At 33.4% G+C, this 24,640-nt stretch overlaps 1 protein-coding gene across 1 annotated transcript in view; it reads right to left on the bottom strand.

Annotated features, from left to right (window-relative positions):
* Positions 1-295, bottom strand: part of LOC149910105 (neural cell adhesion molecule 2-like) — a 59,818-nt gene extending 59,523 nt beyond the window's left edge. Inside the window, exon 1 of the mRNA XM_090108701.1 lies at positions 218-295. Coding sequence (XP_089964827.1) covers positions 218-295 — 78 coding nt within the window. The remainder of the gene's footprint in view (positions 1-217) is intronic.
* Between the last annotated feature and the right edge of the window lie 24,345 nt (positions 296-24,640).

Here is a 24,640-nt window from a genome sequence, read left to right as displayed (position 1 = left end):
AATAAACATTTTCAGCCGTATTGGTAAACCTACTGCCGATTTAAAAAAAAAAGATAAAAGTAGATCTTACATACATTTAATTATATTTTTACATACAATTTTAACGATGGCGAATAAACTTAATCACCATTTTCGGCTCTATATCTGGAATTTGAGCCCTAGAAAAACATGTTTGAAATTCTATTCCTTACGATGATGTGTATTTCTTAGATCTAACATATTCCGTATGATTCAACCATCTAAACCACTTCAGGGAGCGCACCATGAAATGTTTTTGCAATTCAAATTTATACATTTTTCTTTATGCTGTGAGATGTTGATACTCAAAACATTTGGCATAAATATCTGGGAAAGGCGAAACATGAGATTGTATGTTTATCAGCACTGTACAAAATGTGACTATATTTAAAATAAAACAGAAAATCTCCTAACGAAATTTCGAACCACATTGAATAGCGGAACGCTCATAGACAGAGGTGAGAAAACTGGTAGTTATTATAAGTATACCGTACAAAAATATTTTACAAGCATTTAAGAAGCTTACAGTGATTAGGCAGGGATATACAAAGAGCCCCGTGTGTTTTTGTTCCGTTTGGAGCTGTTGAATCTGAAGCTACTTTCAAATAAAATATTCGACAGTCTCAAGGCCAAATTTCATGACAGTAACTCATTCCACAGACAAATAATTCAACCATTAAAATTACCGATAACACAAATAAAACAAACCGATTTAACGCTGAAAACCGAGCAAATTACTCACGTCACGTTACTGGCCAATGAAACAATAATTCGGATCGCGTCAATGGCAATACAGGGAACGCATAAACATGTCAAAATGCACATGAACGATTCAATCGTAAAATATCATCGAGAAGCGACGTGCAACAAATTCCGTCAGAATGCACTGAATGCACGCACTATGCTTAGTTTCAGGTCCCTGTGATATATCGTGGAATGCCTGTCGTGAACGCTTTACGCACAGGTGTAAAATCAAGTTGGTCATGATTTTCGAGTGTAGAGTTTCATCTGTTAGTACGGTTTTATCAAAGACACTGCTCTGAACTTCGATAAATGCCGTTACCAATTACGTTCTCTTATCTTTATTATATTTATTTCTCATCATCCTAGTCAATGAATGGGCGGAGAAAGATGTAAATATAACTATGGTTATGGCAGAATCAGTATTTCTGATAAAATTTTTAGATTTCCATTGAATAAACGTTTATTTTTTCAAATCACAACGACGAGGTCATCGCTAATGAACCAAAACTTTAAATAGGTACATAATATACCGTAGCCGAAGTCCGTAACCCCCTAATCACTAATTACAACTATCCTACAACGAACATTTTGGACAAACAGCGTATTTAATAACGCGCTAGATAAAACTGAATATCGGAGTTCATAATTACATTCACGTTGTTCGTAAACAGCAGTTTTAGTTATAGTTCTGTTCAAAGGCTTTGTTTGAAGTTGTGGACTGTCGTTGCTTGTTCGGTTTGCACCTGAATGCAATGCGGAGTCTGCATAAAACGCTTGCGGTTTTAATGTGAATGGAATAATAATACGATAGGGCTTCGTGTGTTAACGGTTTAGATGAAAACTTTTAGTATAGATGCAGATGGCGTGTGACATAGAAGGAATGGTCGAATTTTTGTAACTGTCTATGTTGTTTTTGTAATAATATGAACTTCTGTCATTATTATGATAGAATAAGATAAAAGTATAGTCTTACTGCTAAAAGTACAAAAGTTTCATATCAACTTATGGACTAAACTCTTGCGTGTCAATCAAAGATTTATAGTGTATAAACTACCTACACTACAAATATTCGATTTATACAATTGTTTCATGAATACTTGAGAAAGCGTACATACAAATTACTGTTTACACATTTCATGAATATTTCAGTGGTACACCAGAGTTATAAGGTCTTTTAGAAGATCACTTCGGAAACCTATTAAGGGCCCCATTGTTCGGGCCTATATCGAAACTTCGCACATAATTCGGTATCGATTATGTAAGCTTAAGCAAATAGTTGTCCGGTCACACGCCGCGTGATCTCTCACCGCAGATTAATGGCTCCTACACACTGCGGGACACTATGGAGAGATAGGGCTGTCAATGAAATAAAATTTCCGATGTTTACAAATGAGTACCTACTCATCGTATTATATCTATTATACAGAATGGTGAAAGAAAACATCATGAGGAAACAGACATGTAAAATAATCAAAAGTTCGACGACATTTGACTGTGAACTGATATGAACGTGGCTGATGATGATGATATTACACCTGTATAATAGCTATGATCTCTTACTGCAGAATATTGGCTAAGCTGGACATGAAATAAGGTGGTTGCATAAAAGTTGTAATATGAATGCAAATGTTACGACAACAATAATTGTCCGTATTTATGCAAAATGGAACCACTCGACAAATTTCGTTTTTTGCTTTTATTGAAGAATACTCATCCAAAAGTGGTCTAAATTCTTATACAAACAAGAACCACATGATTTTTACGTTGGAAACAAGGTATACTAAAAGCAGAAAGGAACCACCAGCAACAACGAATAATACCATATTAAGCAAAACCGAACCACAGCACCACGGGACTGCTTTGTTCAAACAAATAAACGATATTACTATCATGTCATTTTATACAAAACAGATCCACACCTACTTGGTACCATTATACATTACTCATATTTCTATTAATAACAATTATTTTTAATACACAAAATGGAACCAGGTTTCTGTGGTATGGTTATGCGTAAAATAAATACATAATTTAATTGTAATTTTTTATTGCAAAATAAAACCACAAGCATTCGGTTCTATTATGCATAAATAAACATTGTAAAACATTCTGAAACCCATCATCGCTATATGGAACCAAATGCCTTGACTTGTTACAATGCTTCTCATCTTTAAACAACGTATTTCATTACTTAAATAGCTCAAAGTGCAAAACTCCAATTTTTAAAGTAAAACGTCGAACATCTGTCAATATAGGTGACATTCAGCGAAGTAGTTCGAATACGTGACGGTGTTTTTTTCCTCCGCGAAGTAAGTTCTATTGTTTTTGTTAATTACCTTCAAAATTAAATGTGAAAATGTTTAGTAATAAATACATAAGCAAGCAATGGATAAGAAAAGCATTGGAGATGAACACCGAAGATAATAATGAAGATACAACGGGTAAGTAGTTTTATTTAATGCATTTAAGTACTTATTGAATCTGAGATGCAGGTACGCTTTATCCACTTTTGATTCATTCCCGATTGTGGTGTGATTTTAAGAAGATAGTTCATTAAGTAAGTACAAGAGGAATCCTCTGTGGATTTACGTATTTTAACGACAATGTCGTTGTTCACGAAGGCGCGGCGAGTCGAATTAAGAGATCATTTTGTTACGATTCATCTGTATTGTGAGATGAAACTACTAAAGTCTAAACCCTGTTTTAAAAATAACTGTCGATGATCTAGGTACCTACCTACTATTTTGGTAAAATACGTTTAGATGTATTTCTGATGCCGCTGTAACAACAAATACTAAAAAACAGAATAAAAAAAGACGTGTGGCACTCGGGGACTGCCGCGGTAAAGCTATTGCATAGCATGCCTTCAAGCCACACCTCCGAGCCCGTCGGAGTGAGGTTTTTTCGTTACGGAATTTCTCGATTCAGTCCCCGCGCTCAAGGCCCGCGATAGAAGCTATGCAATAGCTTAATAAATATTTAAGAAGCTCCCATACAATAAGCCGTGATTTTTTTGCCGTTTTTATAGATAATGGTACGGAACTCTTCGTTGCGCGAGTCCGACTCGCACTTAGCCAGTTTTTTGTACATGGCGCATGTACATACAACATACTTAGTCGTCTAGTAGGGACACGGCTTTATAAGAACTAATAATATTTTGCTGTCGCCATATACCTACGTATAAAAGCCACGCGGCTTTATTGTTTTGATTTAAAGCTTTTTTTCTTTTTATTACAGAAGATGACGAAGAACCTTATACGTCGCTGCCTCTGGAGAAGCTTTCTTCACCTTCTAGCGATATTCAGTCCATATTACATCTCATTCCACAAGATGCACAGTTTTTATAACGGTCTCATTAGTGATGATGCAATAGAAGACCACATAGATGGACTAGACACGGTGGATTTCGAAATCCAATTTGATGATAACGTCGAATAAACGTCCTATATAAGTATTATTTTATATATTTTATTAATTAAAGCTTTAATTACGATATTATAAATACATAGTTTCATTTATATCATTAAATCCCTGGGATGTGATTCCTTTTTGTATAAGAGAAAACCTATCAATTGATAAATGTTAAAAGGAACCACATGCACATTTTCTTAATTATCTAGAAAGTTTAAGAATATTCAGAGCAAATTTATATACACATACTTAAATAAGTAATTTATCAATGAATTTAAATAAAATAAATTTTAATTTTACTTCATCTGACAGAGCTGCAAATGTTTTTGTAAATCCTTTAATATCTCAGAAGTGCGTTTTTGCTGGGTGGTTCCTTTTTGCTTAAATACGGACAATTTTTCTGTGGTACAATAGGACTTTTAGGAAATTAAAATACTTGGTGTGTTAGAGATATAGATTCGACAATAATAGCTCCATCTGTGTCTCAAAACTTCTTAACGTCACTTGATCAAAGTATAGTAGCAGTTTAGTTATAAGAGCATAATAATACATTTCAGTTATGAGGGCTATATTATGCTTAATGATAAAAGTTTTTAACTAAATTAAGGTACATACAGGTAACTACTGTATGTTATCATTGTATTTTATGAATTATGAGGTAATAAAATAAATGAACAGACAATAGAGCCTTAAAACCACAATAGTAGAATCGCTGCAATAAATAACTTCTATTTCATTTCTTATGAAACCATAAAAGTCTGTGACGGCAGCCCTGATTAAACATTTGGTATTGTGTTAATATATTATACAATTTATACGATCCTAAACTTCAATACGCATACCTTTGGCGATAATGACTGAATTCCTAAGACCTAATAGTATAGGTAATAGACCGTCAATATATTTACTTCATGTCTTTACCTAATTTGTTTCATTAATTAATTATTATTATATCTACCAAGAGAAATACAAGTAAATCATAAATGCCCAAACACTTGATCGAATCGAAAACGTCTACCTAATCACTAGTACCTACATCCACAACAAGTTTAACTTCTGTGCTATTTATTTTGATATAACTATTGATTAATCACACCTTTTTCTCCCGACCCGATTCAAAAACTGTACTGTAAGCATGTTCACAAACAGTTTTTAGTTGAATTATACGCATCCTAGGCCTATAAAACATAAGCCATCGCTCGAGGAATCATAATACGTCATGGTGAAAACTCAATCCATTTACCATTCACAAATAAACCGACTTTTTCCCAGCGAATTAACTCGGCACATAAACACAATCGCGGTTGAAACGTTCTTTTCGAATAAGCACCAATCCGCTTAGCGGATTTATGCACGTTTGGCCGCGATTTGTCAACTGCTATCAATAATGCAACGATTATATCGCTCGTTCGTACTCGACTGGCTTAGGGTGATTTTCCACGAAAGATGTTGCTGTAGATGTGACATTAATCATGCAATCATATTTCTTGATGCATAATATAGCTTAGCATTGGTGGATTCAACTCAGATGTGTTTTATGGGAAGCGATGCGTGCTATGGAAGGTCGCGAGTGGTGTAAATGCGCAGCTTGAGCTATGCGATGACGTATTGATAGTGGAGAATATAATTCTCCGTTCTACACATCATAGCTACATCACTCACGACCATTCATAGCACACTTCAATATAAAAAAGAACCGAACACCGTGTGAGAAGTGAAACTTCTTTGGCAAGATTCAAAGATACCTCCCAAAACCTTCGCCTTATTCCATGACGTGACGGTATTGCCATGACATGACCTTGAAATTTTACTCTCAACGCGCCTAAAGAAGTTTCACTTCAAAACACATCATAGTTAAATCTGTTTACTCTAGCGCAAAGCTATATGCCATCAATGAATATGATTGTTGGATATAGTACCCATATACAAAGCATAGAACAAGTTGATAAGCAGCCTTATCCTACCCTTTTTCATCGCAGCGATCACGTATGAACGATAAATCGTAAGTGCGACCCCCTCCGCGATTGTCACGTACGCTTCAATGGATGTTATAATTCTAGGAATAATTTTGAATTCTTTCCCGTTGTCACTGTAAAGCAGCTATTGTTACGCCTTTTGCTAGTATTTGTAGCTTTCTGGAGTGTTAGGTTAAGCACGAGTAAGTTCCATAATACGGTGTAGGTGAGATTGTAATTTAAGCAGTAGGTATACATTTGTTGAATTGAACTGAATGAATTTTTGTGTGGTGTATTACCTTTTATTTATGCTCATTTATCAAACTAGTTATACAATTAAACATTACTTATAATTGTATCATTTTTATGAATTTCTATTTTTTTAATCTCTCCATGTTATGTATTTTTCTTTTCAGCGTTACGTAGAATTATTCCTCTTGTATATCATACTATTCACTACATTCATACTATGTACATTTAATTGGAGACGGCAAGACAATTTCGACACTGAATATCTTAATTGCTATCTTAGCTATCGAATAACATCCCAAAATACCATTCCCATCAGATATCACAAAAGCATGTACCATAAACCAAAAGCGTCAAAGTCCACTAAATGCCAGAAATAGATGCTCAGTTTGCTTAGGCCTTAACATCGATAGGGAATTTAGGCAGACTATACAACAGTTATAATTGGAGGAAATATTATATCTATACTAATCACTACATAGTATAAAACATAGTCCCTTTTTTCCCATTTTCCTATGTCCCTTTGTATGCTTAATGCTTAAATCTTTAAAACTACGCAACGGACTTTGATGCGGTTTTTTTTAATAGATAGAGTGATTCAAGAGGAAGGTTTTAGTATATAATTTATTAGGTTTTAGACAAAGCGGGCGAAGCCGCGGGCGGTAAGCTAGTAATATTATAAAGCTGAAGAGTTTGTTTGAAAGCGCTAATCTCTGGAACTACTGGTCCAATTTGAAAAATTCTTTCGGTGTTTGATAGCCCATTTACCGAGGAAGGCTATTGGCTATATATCATCATGATAAGATCAACAGGAGCGGAGCAATGTGAGTGAAACCGCGGGGAACACCTAGTTGATAATATTTCTTTTACGAGTAATGAGTACTATAAATCTTATAATCTTTTCATTTTCCTATATCCCAAGGTTGCCTGGAAGAAATCGCTTCAAAGCGATAAGGCCGCCAATTTGTACGGTGAAGATTCATTTTGTATATTATTGTTTTTTTTTTTATATCTGTGCATTGTACAATAAAGTGTTTTTTATTATTATTTATTTATTTATAAAGTATGTACGTATCTATAAGTCTGTTACGTTAAATGTGTCTAGATTTAGGCGATGATATTATTCTATACTAACCGTTCAACCGTTTATTGTCCCAAATAAAAACAAAATCTTTTTACATTTTCCGATATAGTAATTTTAAAGATACGTTTTGTGACGATAATACTTTTGAATGTGTTTATGAATATTGATTTATTGTGTTTATTCATGGACGTATAAAAAAAGACGGACGGTATATCGCCTAAACATTGAGTGAAGCCTAGTAATGGCGGCGAAACATCCATGTGTGTGTGCCATGTTGCCATGGCAACAGCTGTCCTGTTGACAATGGCGGCTGTATTTTTTTCTATAAATTTTGCCGTAATAATTTTGTCATTAAAACATAAAATCTTAGATTACAAAATAAAAGACAGATGGAGCGTTGCCGAACTAAACCGAATGATTTATCGTCATTTTCAATAAAGCTATGTGTGCTGTCATTTCGCCGCTGCACTGTACGTACAAGGTGCTTCTGTGTGCGTGTAATGTTACCAAATATTGAAAAATTTCCCAAATTTTTCCCCGACTACGGAAAAAAGAGGGTTATGTTTTTCGAGTTTATGTATGTATGTATAATATTTCTTTGACACCTTTCTATAAACCGTTGGACCGATTTTGAGTTGTGCGGTTTCATTGCAATCATCTGAATTATTATGTTAGTGGCGGTCGCGGTAGTGACGTAGGCTATAAACATAAATAAGCAGTCAAGTTTTAATTTTTATTTTAATATTATTTCGGGTTTGTTGATATTTTTTTTATAATATTATAAAAAATTCTTTTATTATATAAAGTACCTGCCTACTACAGTTATATATATAGACAAAATAATTGTGTACAATTTTTAATTAAATAAATTACATAAAAAAATGTGTGCGTATAAGTACTAGTGTACACACGTAAGAAGTGAAACTTCTTTATGACCTTACTAGATTTCCACCCGCGGCTTCGCCCGCGTTTTCAAAGGAAAACCCGCATAGTTCCCGTTCCCGTGGGATTTCCGGGATAAAACCTATCCTATGTGTTAACCCAAGTTACCCTCTATATGTGTGCTAAATTTCATTGTAATCGGTTCAGTAGTTTTTACGTGAAAGAGTAACAAACATCCATACATCCATACATCCATACATCCATACATCCATACATCCATACAAACTTTCGCCTTTATAATAGTATTAAGATTAAGATTAAGATTATTCAAAAAATAATTTGCAACTTTACAGAAATACGTCGAATCACGCGTGGTAGGGACAAGAAAAAGATGGCACGTAACGAAACGAAAAAATGTTACACTAAATTTTTTTCCAACCCCGATAAAGAAGTTTCACTTCAAAAATTTTCAATATTAACTATAATAGGTAATTATATTATTTTTAATTTTTCAAAATACATACCTATATAAATGCAAATAGCGGTAGTTTTTAGTCGAGAATACGGCACATTTTATTTTCATCATAACCATCATGGAGTTCACATAAATTAAATCGCTAGCGAAAACGACTATGGCGTTTTTAAGCTTTATAAAAGTAACAAAATAATGTATTATGCTTATTAAAATAATCTAATAATGATCATGAACCTTTAGTGCACTTTACAAATAATCACATTCACGATCGAAAAATCCAACAGCATTACCCTGAAGATCTTTTAACCGTTTTACCAATAAAAATGGCAAATTAATTTTCAAAATACTGGCAACATACGTTGAAGTTTTGTATTCCTTCATATCTGTAAAATTATTATTCGTATAAAGAAATAAATCAGCCAAATAATCTACAGAAAACCTGTGAAACGATGTTTTATCTTTTTTTTTGTTTTCGGGAACAAATTTTACAGCGTTTTATTATCACAAGACAGCATTTTTTTACTAAAATTGCAAACCCTTTTTGACGTATTGCATGACACTATATGCGCTATAGCACTGGAGCAGCGACGTATTTGCTTTTGATTTCGTATTTTCTTTGACAAGGGCGACGGGCGGTTGTCATGCTCCATCTGTATTTTATTTTGTAATCTAAGCATAAAATAAATAACTTGCTTCCCTGTGGAATGTAATCCCTCGTGTTTTGTTATTTAAAATTGTACTGTTGCGATACCATTTAACCACGCAAGACGGCATTTTAAATATTTTTTGTGAAACAGTGACGCAGTTAATCAGTCGGTAGTTCACGACGTAATGGCGGCCGACTAGCTTACTATGGTGAGAGTGTGTGCTTGTTTATTGTCTTTACACGATCGCTAGCTTACTATGGTGGCTTCACGTTGTTTGTTCGTAATACGGTGTCCGTCTTTTTTTATACGTCCATGTGTTTATTGTAAAGGCAAAACAACACATGGCTCTTTTCTTACATTGATATTTTATCCCAAATTCAGTCTACAAAACTATAGTTAAACAAACAAATGCTATGTTTGTGTAACTTTAGATATCTTATAGCCATTTCTTTTGTGTTTTATCGATAAGCGCTTCTATACGTAGTTCTAGTTGACGATACAAATGTTTGATTTGCAGCTACATAGCCGTGTATAGCCAGCCTTAAACATAGCTATTACAGTGGCATATTGAAGTACAATCCCGGGAGGTATCGAGTTGGTACACACTCGACATACTGTTAACTCAGCGAGGTTTACGGCTGTCGAGCTAAATGTCCAAATGCTTAGTGTTGATCGAACGCCAGTACATTCCGGTTATCAAGAAGTTTCTAGAAGTTTTTTGGAACTAGATTCCAACATAAGAAGTGTGCAAAAGTGACAATCATGTGTTATCGATTAGAAGATGAATTTCAATGCTCTTGTAGAAAAAACTACTAATAAGTATGTTTGAAATAAGTATTGTGGCTTTATGTTAAAAAACTTGAGTAAATAGTAAAGCATCTTCGCCAATTTATTTTATAGTAAGATTTTGGGTGGTTCTGGTTTAGCAGATTTATTCTTATTCACACAATAAGGCTTATTGAGTGAGGTAGAATACTGATAATACAGTAAATATTTTATAGAATCTATGTTATTTTCAGCAATATTATGTTCAGAAATACAACTTTAAAAAGCCCTATTTTAGTGTAAATACCGTAAATATCACAATAAACATATTACAGGTCAATAAAAGAGGTATTTCTTCAGGTCGTAACCTGAACAAGACTGCTAAGGACATTCGCAGAAGACTCGGCTTAGTACAAAAAACCTGGCTCCATTCTAGCGAATAATGCGAACCATTTACTTGTCTGTGAAGAAAATCAATAGGTAAACCTGATGTAGGTACTTTTTATTTAATTGCTTTCTTACTTTGTACGATTTAAAGTTTAACCTCAATCTTTTAATACTTAAAATACGGAGGTTGACTTTCAAGCAACAGCTTAAGAAAGTCAACAGGGTTTCCGACACCATTTAATAAGGTCTTTCAAAATTAACATGACTACTGAAATCTCTGCTGGACATAATATTTGTTATCTAGTATAAGACAGCCATTTTAGTTTGATTTTTAAATGCAATCTTCAACTAGTAAGTTTCTGCTTACGATAATCTTTGTAGAAAGTATCTATAGGACTTTTGAACCAAAATTTAATATTCTTTCAGAAGTAAGAAATACAAGTGACATATTATGGCATACATTCCTTAGTTTTTAATTCTATTGTAATTTTAACACTAATCAGTTACATAATTTTGAACAATATCTGAACGGTTACATTCATTTTGATATTATCACCAAAATATGGACCTTTTTCCGCCAAAGTGAAGGAGGGTAAACACTCATGGAAATTTGTATGGGGAATGTCAAACGATAACGTGACATGCGTGCGAGAGAAGTCGAGTAGAAATATATAACTTGTATCTTTCTTTAATAAAGTGCTTTGGGGTAAGTTATTACGGGGTTATCCTAATGATATATTGATATGTAAATGGTGATTGTTGTAATAAATGTGACTGATTACTCAACTCTATTTTCATCACGATTTTTTGTTGTATGACATGTAAATGCGAAAGTAAATCTGTTTGTCTGTCCCTTCTTCATACCTCAACCACTCAACCGATTTAAATAGAACTTTACAGTGATAGATAGCCTGAAACCTTACATCATGGGACTCGAAAATCATACGGAAACAAGAAATAAGCCGTTAGAATTTAGGGTTTTTTTTCTGTGAATACAATATTCGCAGTTACTACGCATCGAAATTTAAGATTTTCAATTAATTCGTAGTTATCTATTTGTTATAATAACACGTTTTATAAAAATTGTTATAAATCGGTGAAAATTTAGGTTAATTTATTTGTTTATTTACTATCGATAAACTTAAAATATACATTTTAGACTCTTTTTGTGCACAACGTTCTAATAACCCCGCATCGCAGCCTCTTCGTGGCAAATGAGCATCATTATTCTGAGAGGTGATTCAGTCAGTTGGGAACATGCCAGATGGAGGAATTTGCTAGATTTTTTTGAATATTTGGTGGGTTTAAAGTTTGATATAGTTTATATAAAATGTATTCAAAATCTTGATAGGAATCGATACTCAAAGTATATCATTTATCAATAATTGTGTTTATACGAAAATAAAAACAAATTACTCTTTTTCAATTTTATTTTTCTTTCTTCCTATTTTAATTAAATACATACCGTATTTATATCATAATTTTGAAAGTAGTGTATAAATAATAAATATGGAGATTGTTGTTCAAATATGAGCTTTTTCTTGTGTGGATATGGCGAAAAATTCGTGTAAGGTGCGGGAAGGAGGTATATTAGTGGCAATTTTCTATAACGAATCTTGTATTAGAGAAAGACCCATATTAAGTTACCTATAGCTGCATAACATCTTTACAAGATCAATAAAACGTAACAGAACAAAGAAATCTCAACATAATATACCTATTTTAAAGTAAACTGAAACCATCAACAATGACAAAACCCACATTTTATCCAACCTCATAAATACTAGAGATAGCGAAGACCTTAATCGAAGTGCTTTCATAGAACGTGTCATAAACTGGAGACTTTACAACATGGTCGGATAATAGGGTCCCTGAAGCTCAAGTGGACACCACTTTAAGTTCCACAGTCCACTGGCCATACAAGGTTATTGAGTTTTGTTATAAACCGGACGAATTATGTGTTGCATAACTCGGCGCTAACCAGAAGGCACGCGGTGTCGCATTGAGTACGAGAGCTCGCGGTTAAATGTTTGATTGTAGTTTTTAATGTGATTCGCTAGGGTCCAACTGGAAAAGTTATGTATTTGTATGAAGGTTATTACTATTATGACAACGATTATTCACTGAAAAACGTCTCGAGATCTTATCTATATAATGATAAACAAAAGTATTCGACATCTTCCAAACTGGGAAATCTTTGATATCAAGGTTTTCCTACGACAAATATTGCCGTTAAGTTAATTCCAAGTTGTTTCTTTCTTATTCCGTTATTAGGTAAGAAATGTCTCAAGTCTAATCTATAACATCCTTATTGTTATTTAATTTACATTTTTAATGAATACACAATTTCTTTTTAATGCTTTTGAACTAAAAAGATAGGTTTAAACATTGAAACTATAAAAATGGTTGTATAACAGCAGCACTTGATAATAATAGTATAGAGATTAAACTATAACCTACAACTTCATGAACACAATAAACATACGTTTTTTTTATTTCTTTTAAATGACAATGATCACGCATAAAACTACATCTCTCAAGCTAACACGCAAGGGATGCGGGTGAGAGGCTATGCGAGGTGATCTCGCAGCTTATTAACTGTGGCATTGGCCGGCTGCCAGGGCTGCCGAATTATGAGACTGCGAAACTCGGCTCTGATTAAGATTTGCATGCAACCCTATGCGGGATTTTTTTAGCCTTACAACGTTACGGATGTTGTTTGGAAGTTCAATTTGATAAATTGTAATGAAGTAGATAAATAGAGACTCTTTTTTTATAAATTTTTACGTAGTTTGAAGACAGGAACTTGACGATATAAAATAACTGTAATAACTGACTGTATTATGTTTGATTTTAAATAGATGGTAATACGTATATCAGATAGAACAAAATTCAGAGAGGTATTACGGACTAAATATGAATTCATTGGAAACGAAAAATTTTGAATTAGTTTTAACATAATTGAGCTTGTACAAACAGCCAAAAACAGAATGTAGATACAAATATAAAAATAAGTGTTTACTAAACCACATTCTCAGTTACCGAGGTTAGTTACAAAATCGCCAATGAACAAAGGGAAGGAATCGATTTTTCAACAGGCAATTAAATTGATGTGTTACAAGCGTCCAGTAATCGCAAACATTTGCAGTTTAACGCCTTCCGAGCCGATATAGCTGTTAAAGTGTTGTATAACTTACTAGTAAATGTTCCAAAACAAATTTCTAATCACGCTACATTTCACATGCTTTAAGTTATTTTATAGCTAAATCTCGGACTAGTTTAGTACGCTTTAGAATTTATTGCTGTAGATTTTTTCGTTTATATTGTGTACTAATGTTACAAAGCACAGTTGTATTAAATTGGATATGTAAGTCTATGATATGAGATGGGTTGCGTAAACCCTACCTCATTGTAAAAAGACGGGTTGCACTCCGGGAGTGCCGGCAGAAGTGAAAACTTGATTATTAACGTTCAGCATGTTTGATAATTTGGAATGGTATCCGTCTTACGCATGGAATATAAGGGCTTAAAAAAAAACATCCGTCTTACGCTTTTTCGATCAGGCCACGTATCCTGACGCGAGTTTAAGATTTTATACCCAACGCCGCTAAAGAAGTTTTCACTTCAAAAAATCTGTACAAAATAATGAACTAATTCAATAAGCAACGTTAATACTAATAATACTTGTTTCGCTCATGTATTTTGTTTCTGATTTAAATGGAAATAAAATATAATTTAGTTCTGTCTTATTCACACTTTGTGACCTCCTTTATCCAATCATACGCTGCAGCTGTCAATATCTATTTCTGACTAAAATTAACGCTATAGGTATCTTCATCTATTAACATATTTCTATATCTCTGTATCTTACTAATTGGTTTTTCAATAATAAACATCATTGGAAACTTTTCCTTTGTACGATTATTACAATACAATACAAAATTCTTTATTTAACACACACATAGGTACAGAAGATAATAAAAAGAAAAGAGAAAAACATATAAAATAGGTACACATGTTAAATAGGCGGCCTTATCGCTTTCAAGCGGTCTGTGCTAGGCAACCTTTGGATAGGATTAGTTTATTAATTAAAACATATCATTTACTAGCTTTCCGCCCGCGGCTTCGCCCGGGATTTCCGGGATAAAACCTATCCTATGTCCTTTCTCGGGTATCAAAATATGTCTATACCAAAGGACATGTCCAAAAATGTATGAACCAAAAACCCAGAATCGACAGGAATGAAACGTATACCAATGGATTGGCATTGAAGTATAATATAATATTACCAAGGGGGCAACTCTGAAATCGTTATAGTATAGGAGCTAGGAGCAAAATAAAATAACTAAGAAATTCCTTAAAAAAACATAATATACATAAGTTTCCGTTATGTTGTGGCTTAATATGACGATGTTATAATGTTTTATAACTTGTGTTACACATAGGGCTGATTTTTCAATCCTTGGTTAATACTTATTCGTCGAATAACGTATTAAACTACCATTTCAAAAATGTATTCTTTGCCCGTCTTTGACAATTTACGGGTGACATTTTAATATTATCGTGTAATACTTTATTAGGCGGATAAGTTTTAACCATGGATTGAAAAATCGGCCCATAATAAATATCATATTTTACAAGCAACGAAACAAAAACGTTAAAGCACAACATAACAAAAACTCTCGATTTTGTAGTTTTGTTCTTTTAGTTTATAGATACTACGATTGTTATATTACTATATTATGTATTATTGGTAATTCTAAGGCTAAAGATTGAAAAAAAAATCTGTATAGTATAGGAGCTAAGAGCCAAAAAAACAAAGTGAAAAATCGTTTGAAAATAATAAAAACTCGTTATGTTGTGTATTAGAATATCGTTGTTATTCATTTATTTTTATAATTAGGTCTAATTTTGTTAATTTTTAATCATATTATAATGTACCTATCTATAATAACAACTACATTCGAATCTACAACAAATTGTGTTACACATGAATGTACAAGCAAAAGCAATTAATCAATTAAAAATTAAAATTATAATAACAACGATAATCTCATCCACATCATAATAATTTTCAAACGATTTTTTATTCAGTTCTATTGTGTTTTAACTCCTATACTATGCCTATTATTATTTTTTAATTCCAATCCACAGAATTAGGCACCAATAATACACACAGTAATATAGCAATTGTAGTATCTTGAACCAAAATAAAAACTACTAAAAACGGAATCTTTAGTCAGTTATGTTGTGATTGAACATTATTATGTTGCTGTTGCTTTTAAAATGTGTTGATGATAATTATCATATATAACACAAGTGATACAACATTATTATAACGTCATATTAAGCTACAACATGACGTAAACTTATTTTTTTATTTTTTTAAACGAATTTCTTACTTATTTTATTTTGCTCCTAGCTCCTATACTATAACGATTTCAGGATTACTGATTTTGCTACATTATATTATATTTAATTATCAATCCATTGGTATGCATTTCATTCCTGTCGATTCTGGGTCATTTTTTGGACATCTCCTTTGGCACAGACAATTTTTAGACCCTGAGAAAGAACATAGGCTACCTTTTATTGCGAAAACACAACACGTGGGTAAAGCCGCGGGCAGAAGCTAGTACGGAATAAACATAATCTATACTAATATTATAAAGCTACAGAGTTTGTTTGTTTGAACGCGCTAATCTCAAGAACTACTGGTCCGATTTGAAAAATTCTTTCAGTGTTTGATAACCTATTTATCGATGAAGGCTATAGGCTATATATCATCACGCTAAGACCAACAGAAGCGGAGCCACACGGGTGAAACCGCAGAGCGCAGGTAGAGTCTTGATATGTATGACAATCTGCGAAGTAAAGTGACTTACAGTGAGAGTGGCTTCTGATGAGGATTGGACCACAGTAGGTATAATATGCTAAACATTATATTCCAAAAATACATTACTATTATATTATTTGTTCTTACAAGGACTCGCTGACTTGGCTGGTGATACGCTAATAGATAAGATATTATTAGCAGAATTATGTTACAAATATACACTCATACATCCTACTATCACATTGATAAAATAAGTGGGATAGTATAATTACATACAAACGATACAAAATCTACTGATGAATACAGTTAATTTAGAATTTAATACACAACATCTAGTTTCGGAATAATTACCCGAAACGCATGTTTCTGGAACATTACAACATTCTATAACATCCCGCGTATTTTGATATTTGAATCATGTTGTATCTATACATTACGTACACAGTTATATACCTAATCTCCTAAATTAGACGAAAGGTACGCAGCAATGTATCTAATTTAATTATTGTGGACTGCGCCTAATGAATTGCCCTAAAATAGAGCACCTTGAATTTAAAATTAAATAAATCTTTAACTGGCTTAATTACATAATAAAATTCGGGTTAAATATGGATTGCGTTGTTTAATCGAGTTCAAAAGATAATATTTATTATATTAACTCGAATTATGCCTATAGTTATCCTTACTCAAATATTTTTTTTAATTCGGCGATTATAATAAGATAAATACTTACTTACTTAACTAGCTCTGCGACCCAAACAGAGTCTTGGCTTCCGACACGAGTTTACGCCACTTTCCTCGATCGCGCGCAGTTTCTTGCCAATTGACGGCCTCCAAGTTTCGTAAATCGGCTACTGTTGCGTCGCTCCATCGATATCTGGGGCGGCCAACGGGGCGTCGGCCAGTTGGAATACCCAGATATGCCTTCCGGCCCGATCATCCCCCATTCTTAAAACGTGACCGAGCCATCGGAGGCGTTGCGCCTTTGTCTGGCCAATGATGTTGGGCTCGGCCACGAGGTGTTGAATTTCCGCGTTCCTACGAATTCTGAAGCTACCATCTGGCTCTTTAACGGGACCTAGGATTTTGCGTAGAATCTTTCGTTCGGCCACGAGTAGCTTATTTTCTTCCTTTAGCGTCAGCGTCCAAGTCTCACAACCGTACATAAAAATAGGCTTAATTACTGTTGAGTAAATTCTTAGTTTGGTCTGCCTGCTCAGGAGCTTTGACACTAACGCGTAACGAAAAAACCTCACGCTCCCCACTCCGACGGGCACGGAGGTGTGGCTTAAAGGTATGCAATAGCTTTACCGCGGCAGTCCCCGAGTGCCACACGTCTTTTTTTTATTCAACAAACAAATATGTAAGAATCATTTTTATTACAAGAAAAAAAATACAGAATAAGATAATAACACAAGTTCTTCTGTTGATATTAACCAAAAACCTCAAATCAAATACTTTCTCAGCCTTTTTACTCCCGAATTATTTTCCAAAGCCTCCTGTTGCTACGTTGTAATTAAAATACCTGACTATATCAGAATAACTTCTTTATTAAAATTTGCATCAAATATTATAGTGAAGACTTATCTTTATCGATGAAACAAAGAAATATAATATCTCTCTAGGTGAAGCAAATTATTATCTTATTAAAATAATAGAATAGGTTAATTAAACGGATATACAGATATTTAATTAAATTTATAAGGCTTCAATAAAACTATTATATTGTTACATTTCTTTCATTACATAGTTTTATAAACTGGCTTGAATTGACAGTAATACTGTTAAAATATTTTAAAATTACTTTAACCAATGTAATAAAATATTGAATAAAAATATTATTCATTCTATAATAATTTGAATACCTATTTTTAGCGAATGATACTCAGTTTCTCGTAACGAAATTTCCGTTCAATTAATAAATTGCTATTTTCAGCGACCACTTCACTAGAAGCACTATATGAAAGTTTCTGCGAAAATACGCACAATAATAAAGGTAAAGTTAAATTGAGAATATTAGGAAAATCGACAAGTCAATAGAATTTAATCGTACCATTTATCGACCTTCACACAACACTATAGCCGGGTAAAAGGCCCAATTTGGTCGCAGCTCACCGTAAGCCATCTGGTTATTTGCCTTTTTCGTTACTAGGGGACATTCCCGTATCTTTTAATTTGGTCTTAATTACTTTCAATGTAATTAGTATTTGCATTAATTAGGTTGCTATAACGAGCTCTCGTCGTTCCAAAAGTTTCCAATGAAGACATTATTTACATACTGTTCGTTTGAGATAAAATTTTAGTATGTATGTATTGTGTACTCAATGTTAAGTTATTATAGGCTTTATTGACGTAATAGTATACACTATACAAGTGTAGTTATGAAACTATACGCTCCTGAACTAGTTTAAATATAGTGTTAGGCGATATTAGCTTCTCCTATTTGATTTTATAAGATAAAATAATATAATAAGTTAATTAATATCTGAATAAAATAATATAATATTCAGTAACAAATAATACAAAATAGTGCTGATAATATTACAGTTTACATAAATACACTAGCCAACCTCAAAATGTATTCAAAATGATCCGATGATAAATTAATTAATACGTCCCATTTAAAAATCAATAAAATTATAACTATTATTCATATCATCTTGATTTTGTCATGTCTTTATCACATTTTAAAATAACGTTGTACATTCTCAAGCCGTTTGGCAGGCTACCAACGTCTTGGTTGCAAAACTACGTCAATGCTGAGTTGAGCCTTTTCCTGTTTATTCTCAGAATAAAATATGAAATAGAGAAAAAACGATTTATATCTAGGACATGATATCAAATGTGGGAATAATCCGTGATATTTTTTTTAAAGAATAGAAAAAATTCGATCACGAGGTGGGATTCGAACCCGCGTCTTTCTACCAATCCCGGGCGGATAGGTTACGTATTCCAAAGTTTAATCTATCTCTGTGGCAAATTTAATCTAGATCTAATGAGCTGTTTTACATAAAAAAGACGTGTGGCACTCGGGGACTGTCGCGGTAAATGCTATGCCTTCAAGCCACACCTCCGTGCCCGTCGGAAAGGGGAGCGTGAGGTTTTTTCGTTACGGAATTTCTGGATTCGGTGCCCGCGCTCAAGGCCCGCGATAGAAGCTATGTAATAGCTTAAAAATAACAAGCGTCTACTCATCCATCAATCAATCCTCAAAAACTTTCGCGTTTATATTATCCAGCCTACATTTAAACTGTAATTAAGGTTAGTAATGATTAGTTTGTCCCTAATTGGTTAAACTCAATGTTTCTAATTAAGTTCTATAAACTAAATACTTACTATAATTAATTTATTGTTCTGTTTTCTTTGTAAGACTTAACAAGATTAACATTAATCAGTCCTTGGGCAAGTCGCAAAGACGAAGTTTTGTAATTTTATTAAAGGTTTACTACGGATGGCAGTTAAAATAATATTTTATTTAAGTGCTTGGAAACAGTAATTGTAAAACCTCCGTTATTAGGAATTTATAACTAAAAGTTTTGATTATGAATAAATATGGATATAAATAGACGGTAGACCTATTCAAATATTAACCCGCAGATATTTGCCAAAACACGGCTTTGTTTGAAATGTTATTGACGAGTATAATAATCCATACTAATATTATAAATGCGAAAGTAACTCTGTCTGTCTGTCTGTTACTCAATCACGCCTTAACTACTGAACCAATTTGCATGTTTCATCAAAATCAGTTGATAGGTTTAAGCGGGAAAGCGTAACAGATAGACAGACAGAGTTCCTTTCGCATTTATAATATTAGTAGGGATTACACAAAGAATATAGGTATTGAATAAGGATCCATCTCACAGGCGTAACGTAACAAAGGGGAACTTTGCGCCAACGTTACAGCAACTTCGGGAGTGTGAAGTACCCCATTGTTCCTGAACGTCGCACAAGTTATGCACGAGCTATGAATAGAGTGGCTACACGTTGTGTGTTGGGACGGACATATTAGTTAATAGGTAATGCAATTAATGTATTAAAAGATACAATACAATTAAAGTAATTCTGTATTCAAACTTGGCTTCATAATGCCTGAGGTAAAAATGTTTAGCAATAAAAATTCTGCATATTTCACTTTCAATTTTCCCTTCCAATTAGAATTGCTTGAATTGATATGTGAACATGCATACAAATAATAATGCATTTAACAATTCATAATATAACCAATTGTGATATGGAGAGCATTATAATATTTCATTTGTAAGGAATGCATGAAATACTATTTTATAAAACATCAACTCTAACCAAAAGCATGGACACTCTTCGGACGTTAGACATGGGCACCTGTAGGCTCTATTATTTATGGATAGGACGCCTTACGACCTGCCCGTAGGCCTTGAACAAACGACTGAGATCGTATGAACTGTGAAACCTACAAAGACAATTTATAATACTAATTACTTAGTAAGAACTTAATCCTATTGTAATTGATAAGATGGGTTACATTTTGTAGTCAAATTTTGTTATCAATATCTATCTAAAATATAAAAAAATGTTGTGTGGTTTTATGAAACCACGGTAAAAGTGAAACTTTCCGAACACTGCTTTATACCTACTCGGCAACCGACCGTCACGTGACATGCGCTACACAGACCAAAAAGTTTGAGACGATGTAATAAAAGTTTCACTTTAATACATATTATATCTATGTTATTTGTAACAAAAAAGCCGACATCCAAAATGTGCTTAACATTTAAAAATGTTGTGTGGTTTTATGAAACCACGGTAAAAGTGAAACTTAGGCACAAAATTATCGTATTTGTACGATAATTATCGTACGGTTCCGAACACTGCTTTATACCTACTCGGCAGCCGACCATCACGCGACATGCGCTACACAAACCAAAAAGTTTGAGACGATGTAATAAAAGTTTTTTTCTATGTCTTTAAAAATCATTAAAAAGTTTTTAATTCGAGTCCTATTCTTTATCACACAGGCTTACAAATCCATAATAATATTTTTAATACGAATTCTGTTTGTTACGATATCACACCTGCAATTTGGATAAAATGTGTACTAGAATTAGTTGAAGAAGCAAGGTCAAAATATATTACCTACCTTCTTTATTTGTCAAAAGTCTAATGGATTGAAATAGGCGATGCAAGATCTTATCCGTAGATGAAACCGAGAGTAATAACTAGTATAAAAAAAGTCGCTTTCTCTGTCCCTATGTCCCTATATCCCTATGTCCCTATGTATGCTTAAATCTTTAAAAGTACGCAACGGATTTTGATGCGGTTTTTTTAATAGATAGAGTGATTCAAGAGGGAGGTTTTAGTATATAATTTATTATGTTTTAGACAAAGCGGGCGAAGCCGCGGGCGGAAAGCTAGTATTATTATAATTTAATCAACCAAAAGCATAAAATCCATATTGCATGCTAAACTTACTGGTCGTTAAGATTCGTGCAACGCTAGACGTTCACTTAACATAGTTATGTTACTCCGCATATAGAATGATCATTTATGTACTTAATTTACAATTCATTGCCTAATTAAGAGAGAATTGGCGGTTCTATTTGCAAATTATTTAATATTGAACAACGTGTGGTTTGAAAGGATTAAAATAGACGTGTTAATTTATACTAATATTATAAAGCTGAAGAATTTGTTTGTTTGCTTGAATACACTAATCTCAGGAACCGAGTTGAAAAATTGTTTCACTGTTAGATAGTCCATTTACCGAGGATTATATCATCGCTTTATGACCAAGTAGTGGGTAAAACCGCTAGTAATAAATATAATGCTAATTTTGTAAGTGGAAAAAGAAGTGTTGGTCGAGAAGTCAGGTTGATGATTAGTAAAATATCAGGAAAACATTGTACGGCAACTTTTACTGATAAGGAAAAAAAGGTTGGAAGAAGCTTTTGGAATCATTAATGTGTAAGTAAAGCTTGTAAGAAATTAAATCTTGTATTTTTTTTATGAAATATAATAAGCAAGGGTCCTATAATATCAATTTTCTTAAATTTTCAGCTTACATATTAAGATAACTATAGGAAAAAAAAATAACGTGAACATGAATTAGCACTTGGGTTTACAACATAAAATAAATCCATACTAATATTATAAATGCGAAAGTAACTCTGTCTGTCTGTCTGTCTGTTACTCAATCACGCCTTAACTACTGAACCAATTTGCATGAAATTTGGTATAGAGATATTTTGATACCCGAGAAAGGACATAGGATTGGTTTTATCCCGGAAATCCTACGGGAACGGGTTTTTCTTTGAAAACGCGGGCGAAGCCGCGGGCGGAAACTAGTAATTCATAAAATAACAACTATCAAATGACATACTAATATTATAAATGCGAAAGTAACTCTGTCTGTCTGTCTGTCTGTTACTCAATCACGCCTTAACTACTGAACCAATTTGCATGAAATTTGGTATAGAGATATTTTGATACCCGAGAAAGGACATAGGATTGGTTTTATCCCGGAAATCCTACGGGAACGGGTTTTTCTTTGAAAACGCGGGCGAAGCCGCGGGCGGAAACTAGTAATTCATAAAATAACAACTATCAAATGATTTTCCTTATAAAATGCTATGCACTCGCAAGATACGCGTAGACGTCGTCCGTTAAAATTGTGCGCTCATTGAAGTGAGTTGAGTTTATTTCTTGAATCCGTTTTCATATTTGCAAAATTTCCAGCTTCGCTTACTTTGTAAGTTTACGGGCCGCTGGCTGCATTCTACGAAAATGTATTTTATCGTGTTACTGAGTTTTGAAATGATACTTTTACGCGAGATTGGCGTTATCAGATGATTGAGTAATAATAATTAATGGTTATCAACAGCTTATGTTATTTACTTATAATAAATAACAGTACATGTGAATCTACGTAGAAAGAAAAGATGTATATAAAAATATGTGCGTAAATAATTAATAAATGCTATTGTCGTAATGAAAACATTATTAGAAGAAATCCTGATCTTCCAAAACTTGTATTGAACATATTATTTTAATTGTATAGTTCTATGTACCTTAAAATAAATTACACATTGATCGACGAGAAGCACATGTGCAGCAAAAACGCACCAAGGCTGTTCCCTTAAGGCGCTTCTAAATCGGATACTAGATAGCGTGCAAAAAGCCGCAAGCGTGCAAAAACCAGCGAGTCGCAAACACGTAAAAAGTGGCACGTCACTGCATAGACCACGCTATGTACGTGACACGGTACTGGAGCGAGCCATGTCCCAATCTTTTAATGGGATCAGTTTTTTGGATGGACTTTATGGAACTATTCTGGGTACTTATAGGTGTCTAGTTTAACTGGTATATTTCTTTCGGTGAAATTTGGTTGCCACAGTCGAATAGAGACTTCGTATTGGAAGGGTTTAGAAATGGAACGAAAGGCTTGGTTGTTATTTATGGTAACTTTTCAAATACCTGTAATTAAATCCTGTAATTAATTTGTATAGATTTTTTAATTTTATTGTTAAAATTTATTACAATTTACAATTTATATTCATGTTAAAGTATAAAAATAAAAAAGGGCAATAAAACAATTTGTACAAGCCAATTAAAAAAAAATGTTGTGTGGTTTTATGAAACCACGGTAAAAGTGAAACTGTTCGAACGGTTCCGAACACTGCTTTGTGTAGCGCATGTCGCGTGACGGTCGGCTGCCGAGTAGGTATACCAACTCGGCAGCCGCGATACACGCGACATGCGCTACACAGACCAAAAGGTTGAAACGATGTAATAAAAGTTTCACTTTAAAAATTCTAGGTTACTGGGCAACCTGTATTTAGGAGAAAAAGCTTGCCATATGCCAATACAATAGCTAAGTTGTGATCGTAGTGAAACTGTAAGAAATAAAACCGTTAGAATGTATAATGCTTACCATTAAATAATTGAACGTGCTGAACCGTGCTTGTATTATCAAACAGCTATAATAAAAGACAATGAAAAATTCTATTTTAATTTGCATCTGGAAAATAAGGCAGATAAAGTTAAGATCAAATAAACTTCACGGCACAGCTTTGTTCAGAAAATGCAGGCACGAGACAAAAAGTTAAATTATTTGATGTTACTTTAATTAGAATGTCGAGGTTCATTGTTTCCCTTTTCACTTGAATTTAATGCTTAATTTGTTCGAACGTATTTTTATAAAGTTTTTAA

Source organism: Colias eurytheme, chromosome 2, assembly GCF_061535395.1.
Source record: "Colias eurytheme isolate Ceu_HAF_F1 chromosome 2, ilColEury1 Martin Lab GWU primary, whole genome shotgun sequence".
Classification (NCBI taxonomy): domain Eukaryota; kingdom Metazoa; phylum Arthropoda; class Insecta; order Lepidoptera; family Pieridae; genus Colias; species Colias eurytheme.
Note: the sequence above shows the minus strand (reverse complement) of the source record. Positions and strands in the feature narration are given on the sequence as shown.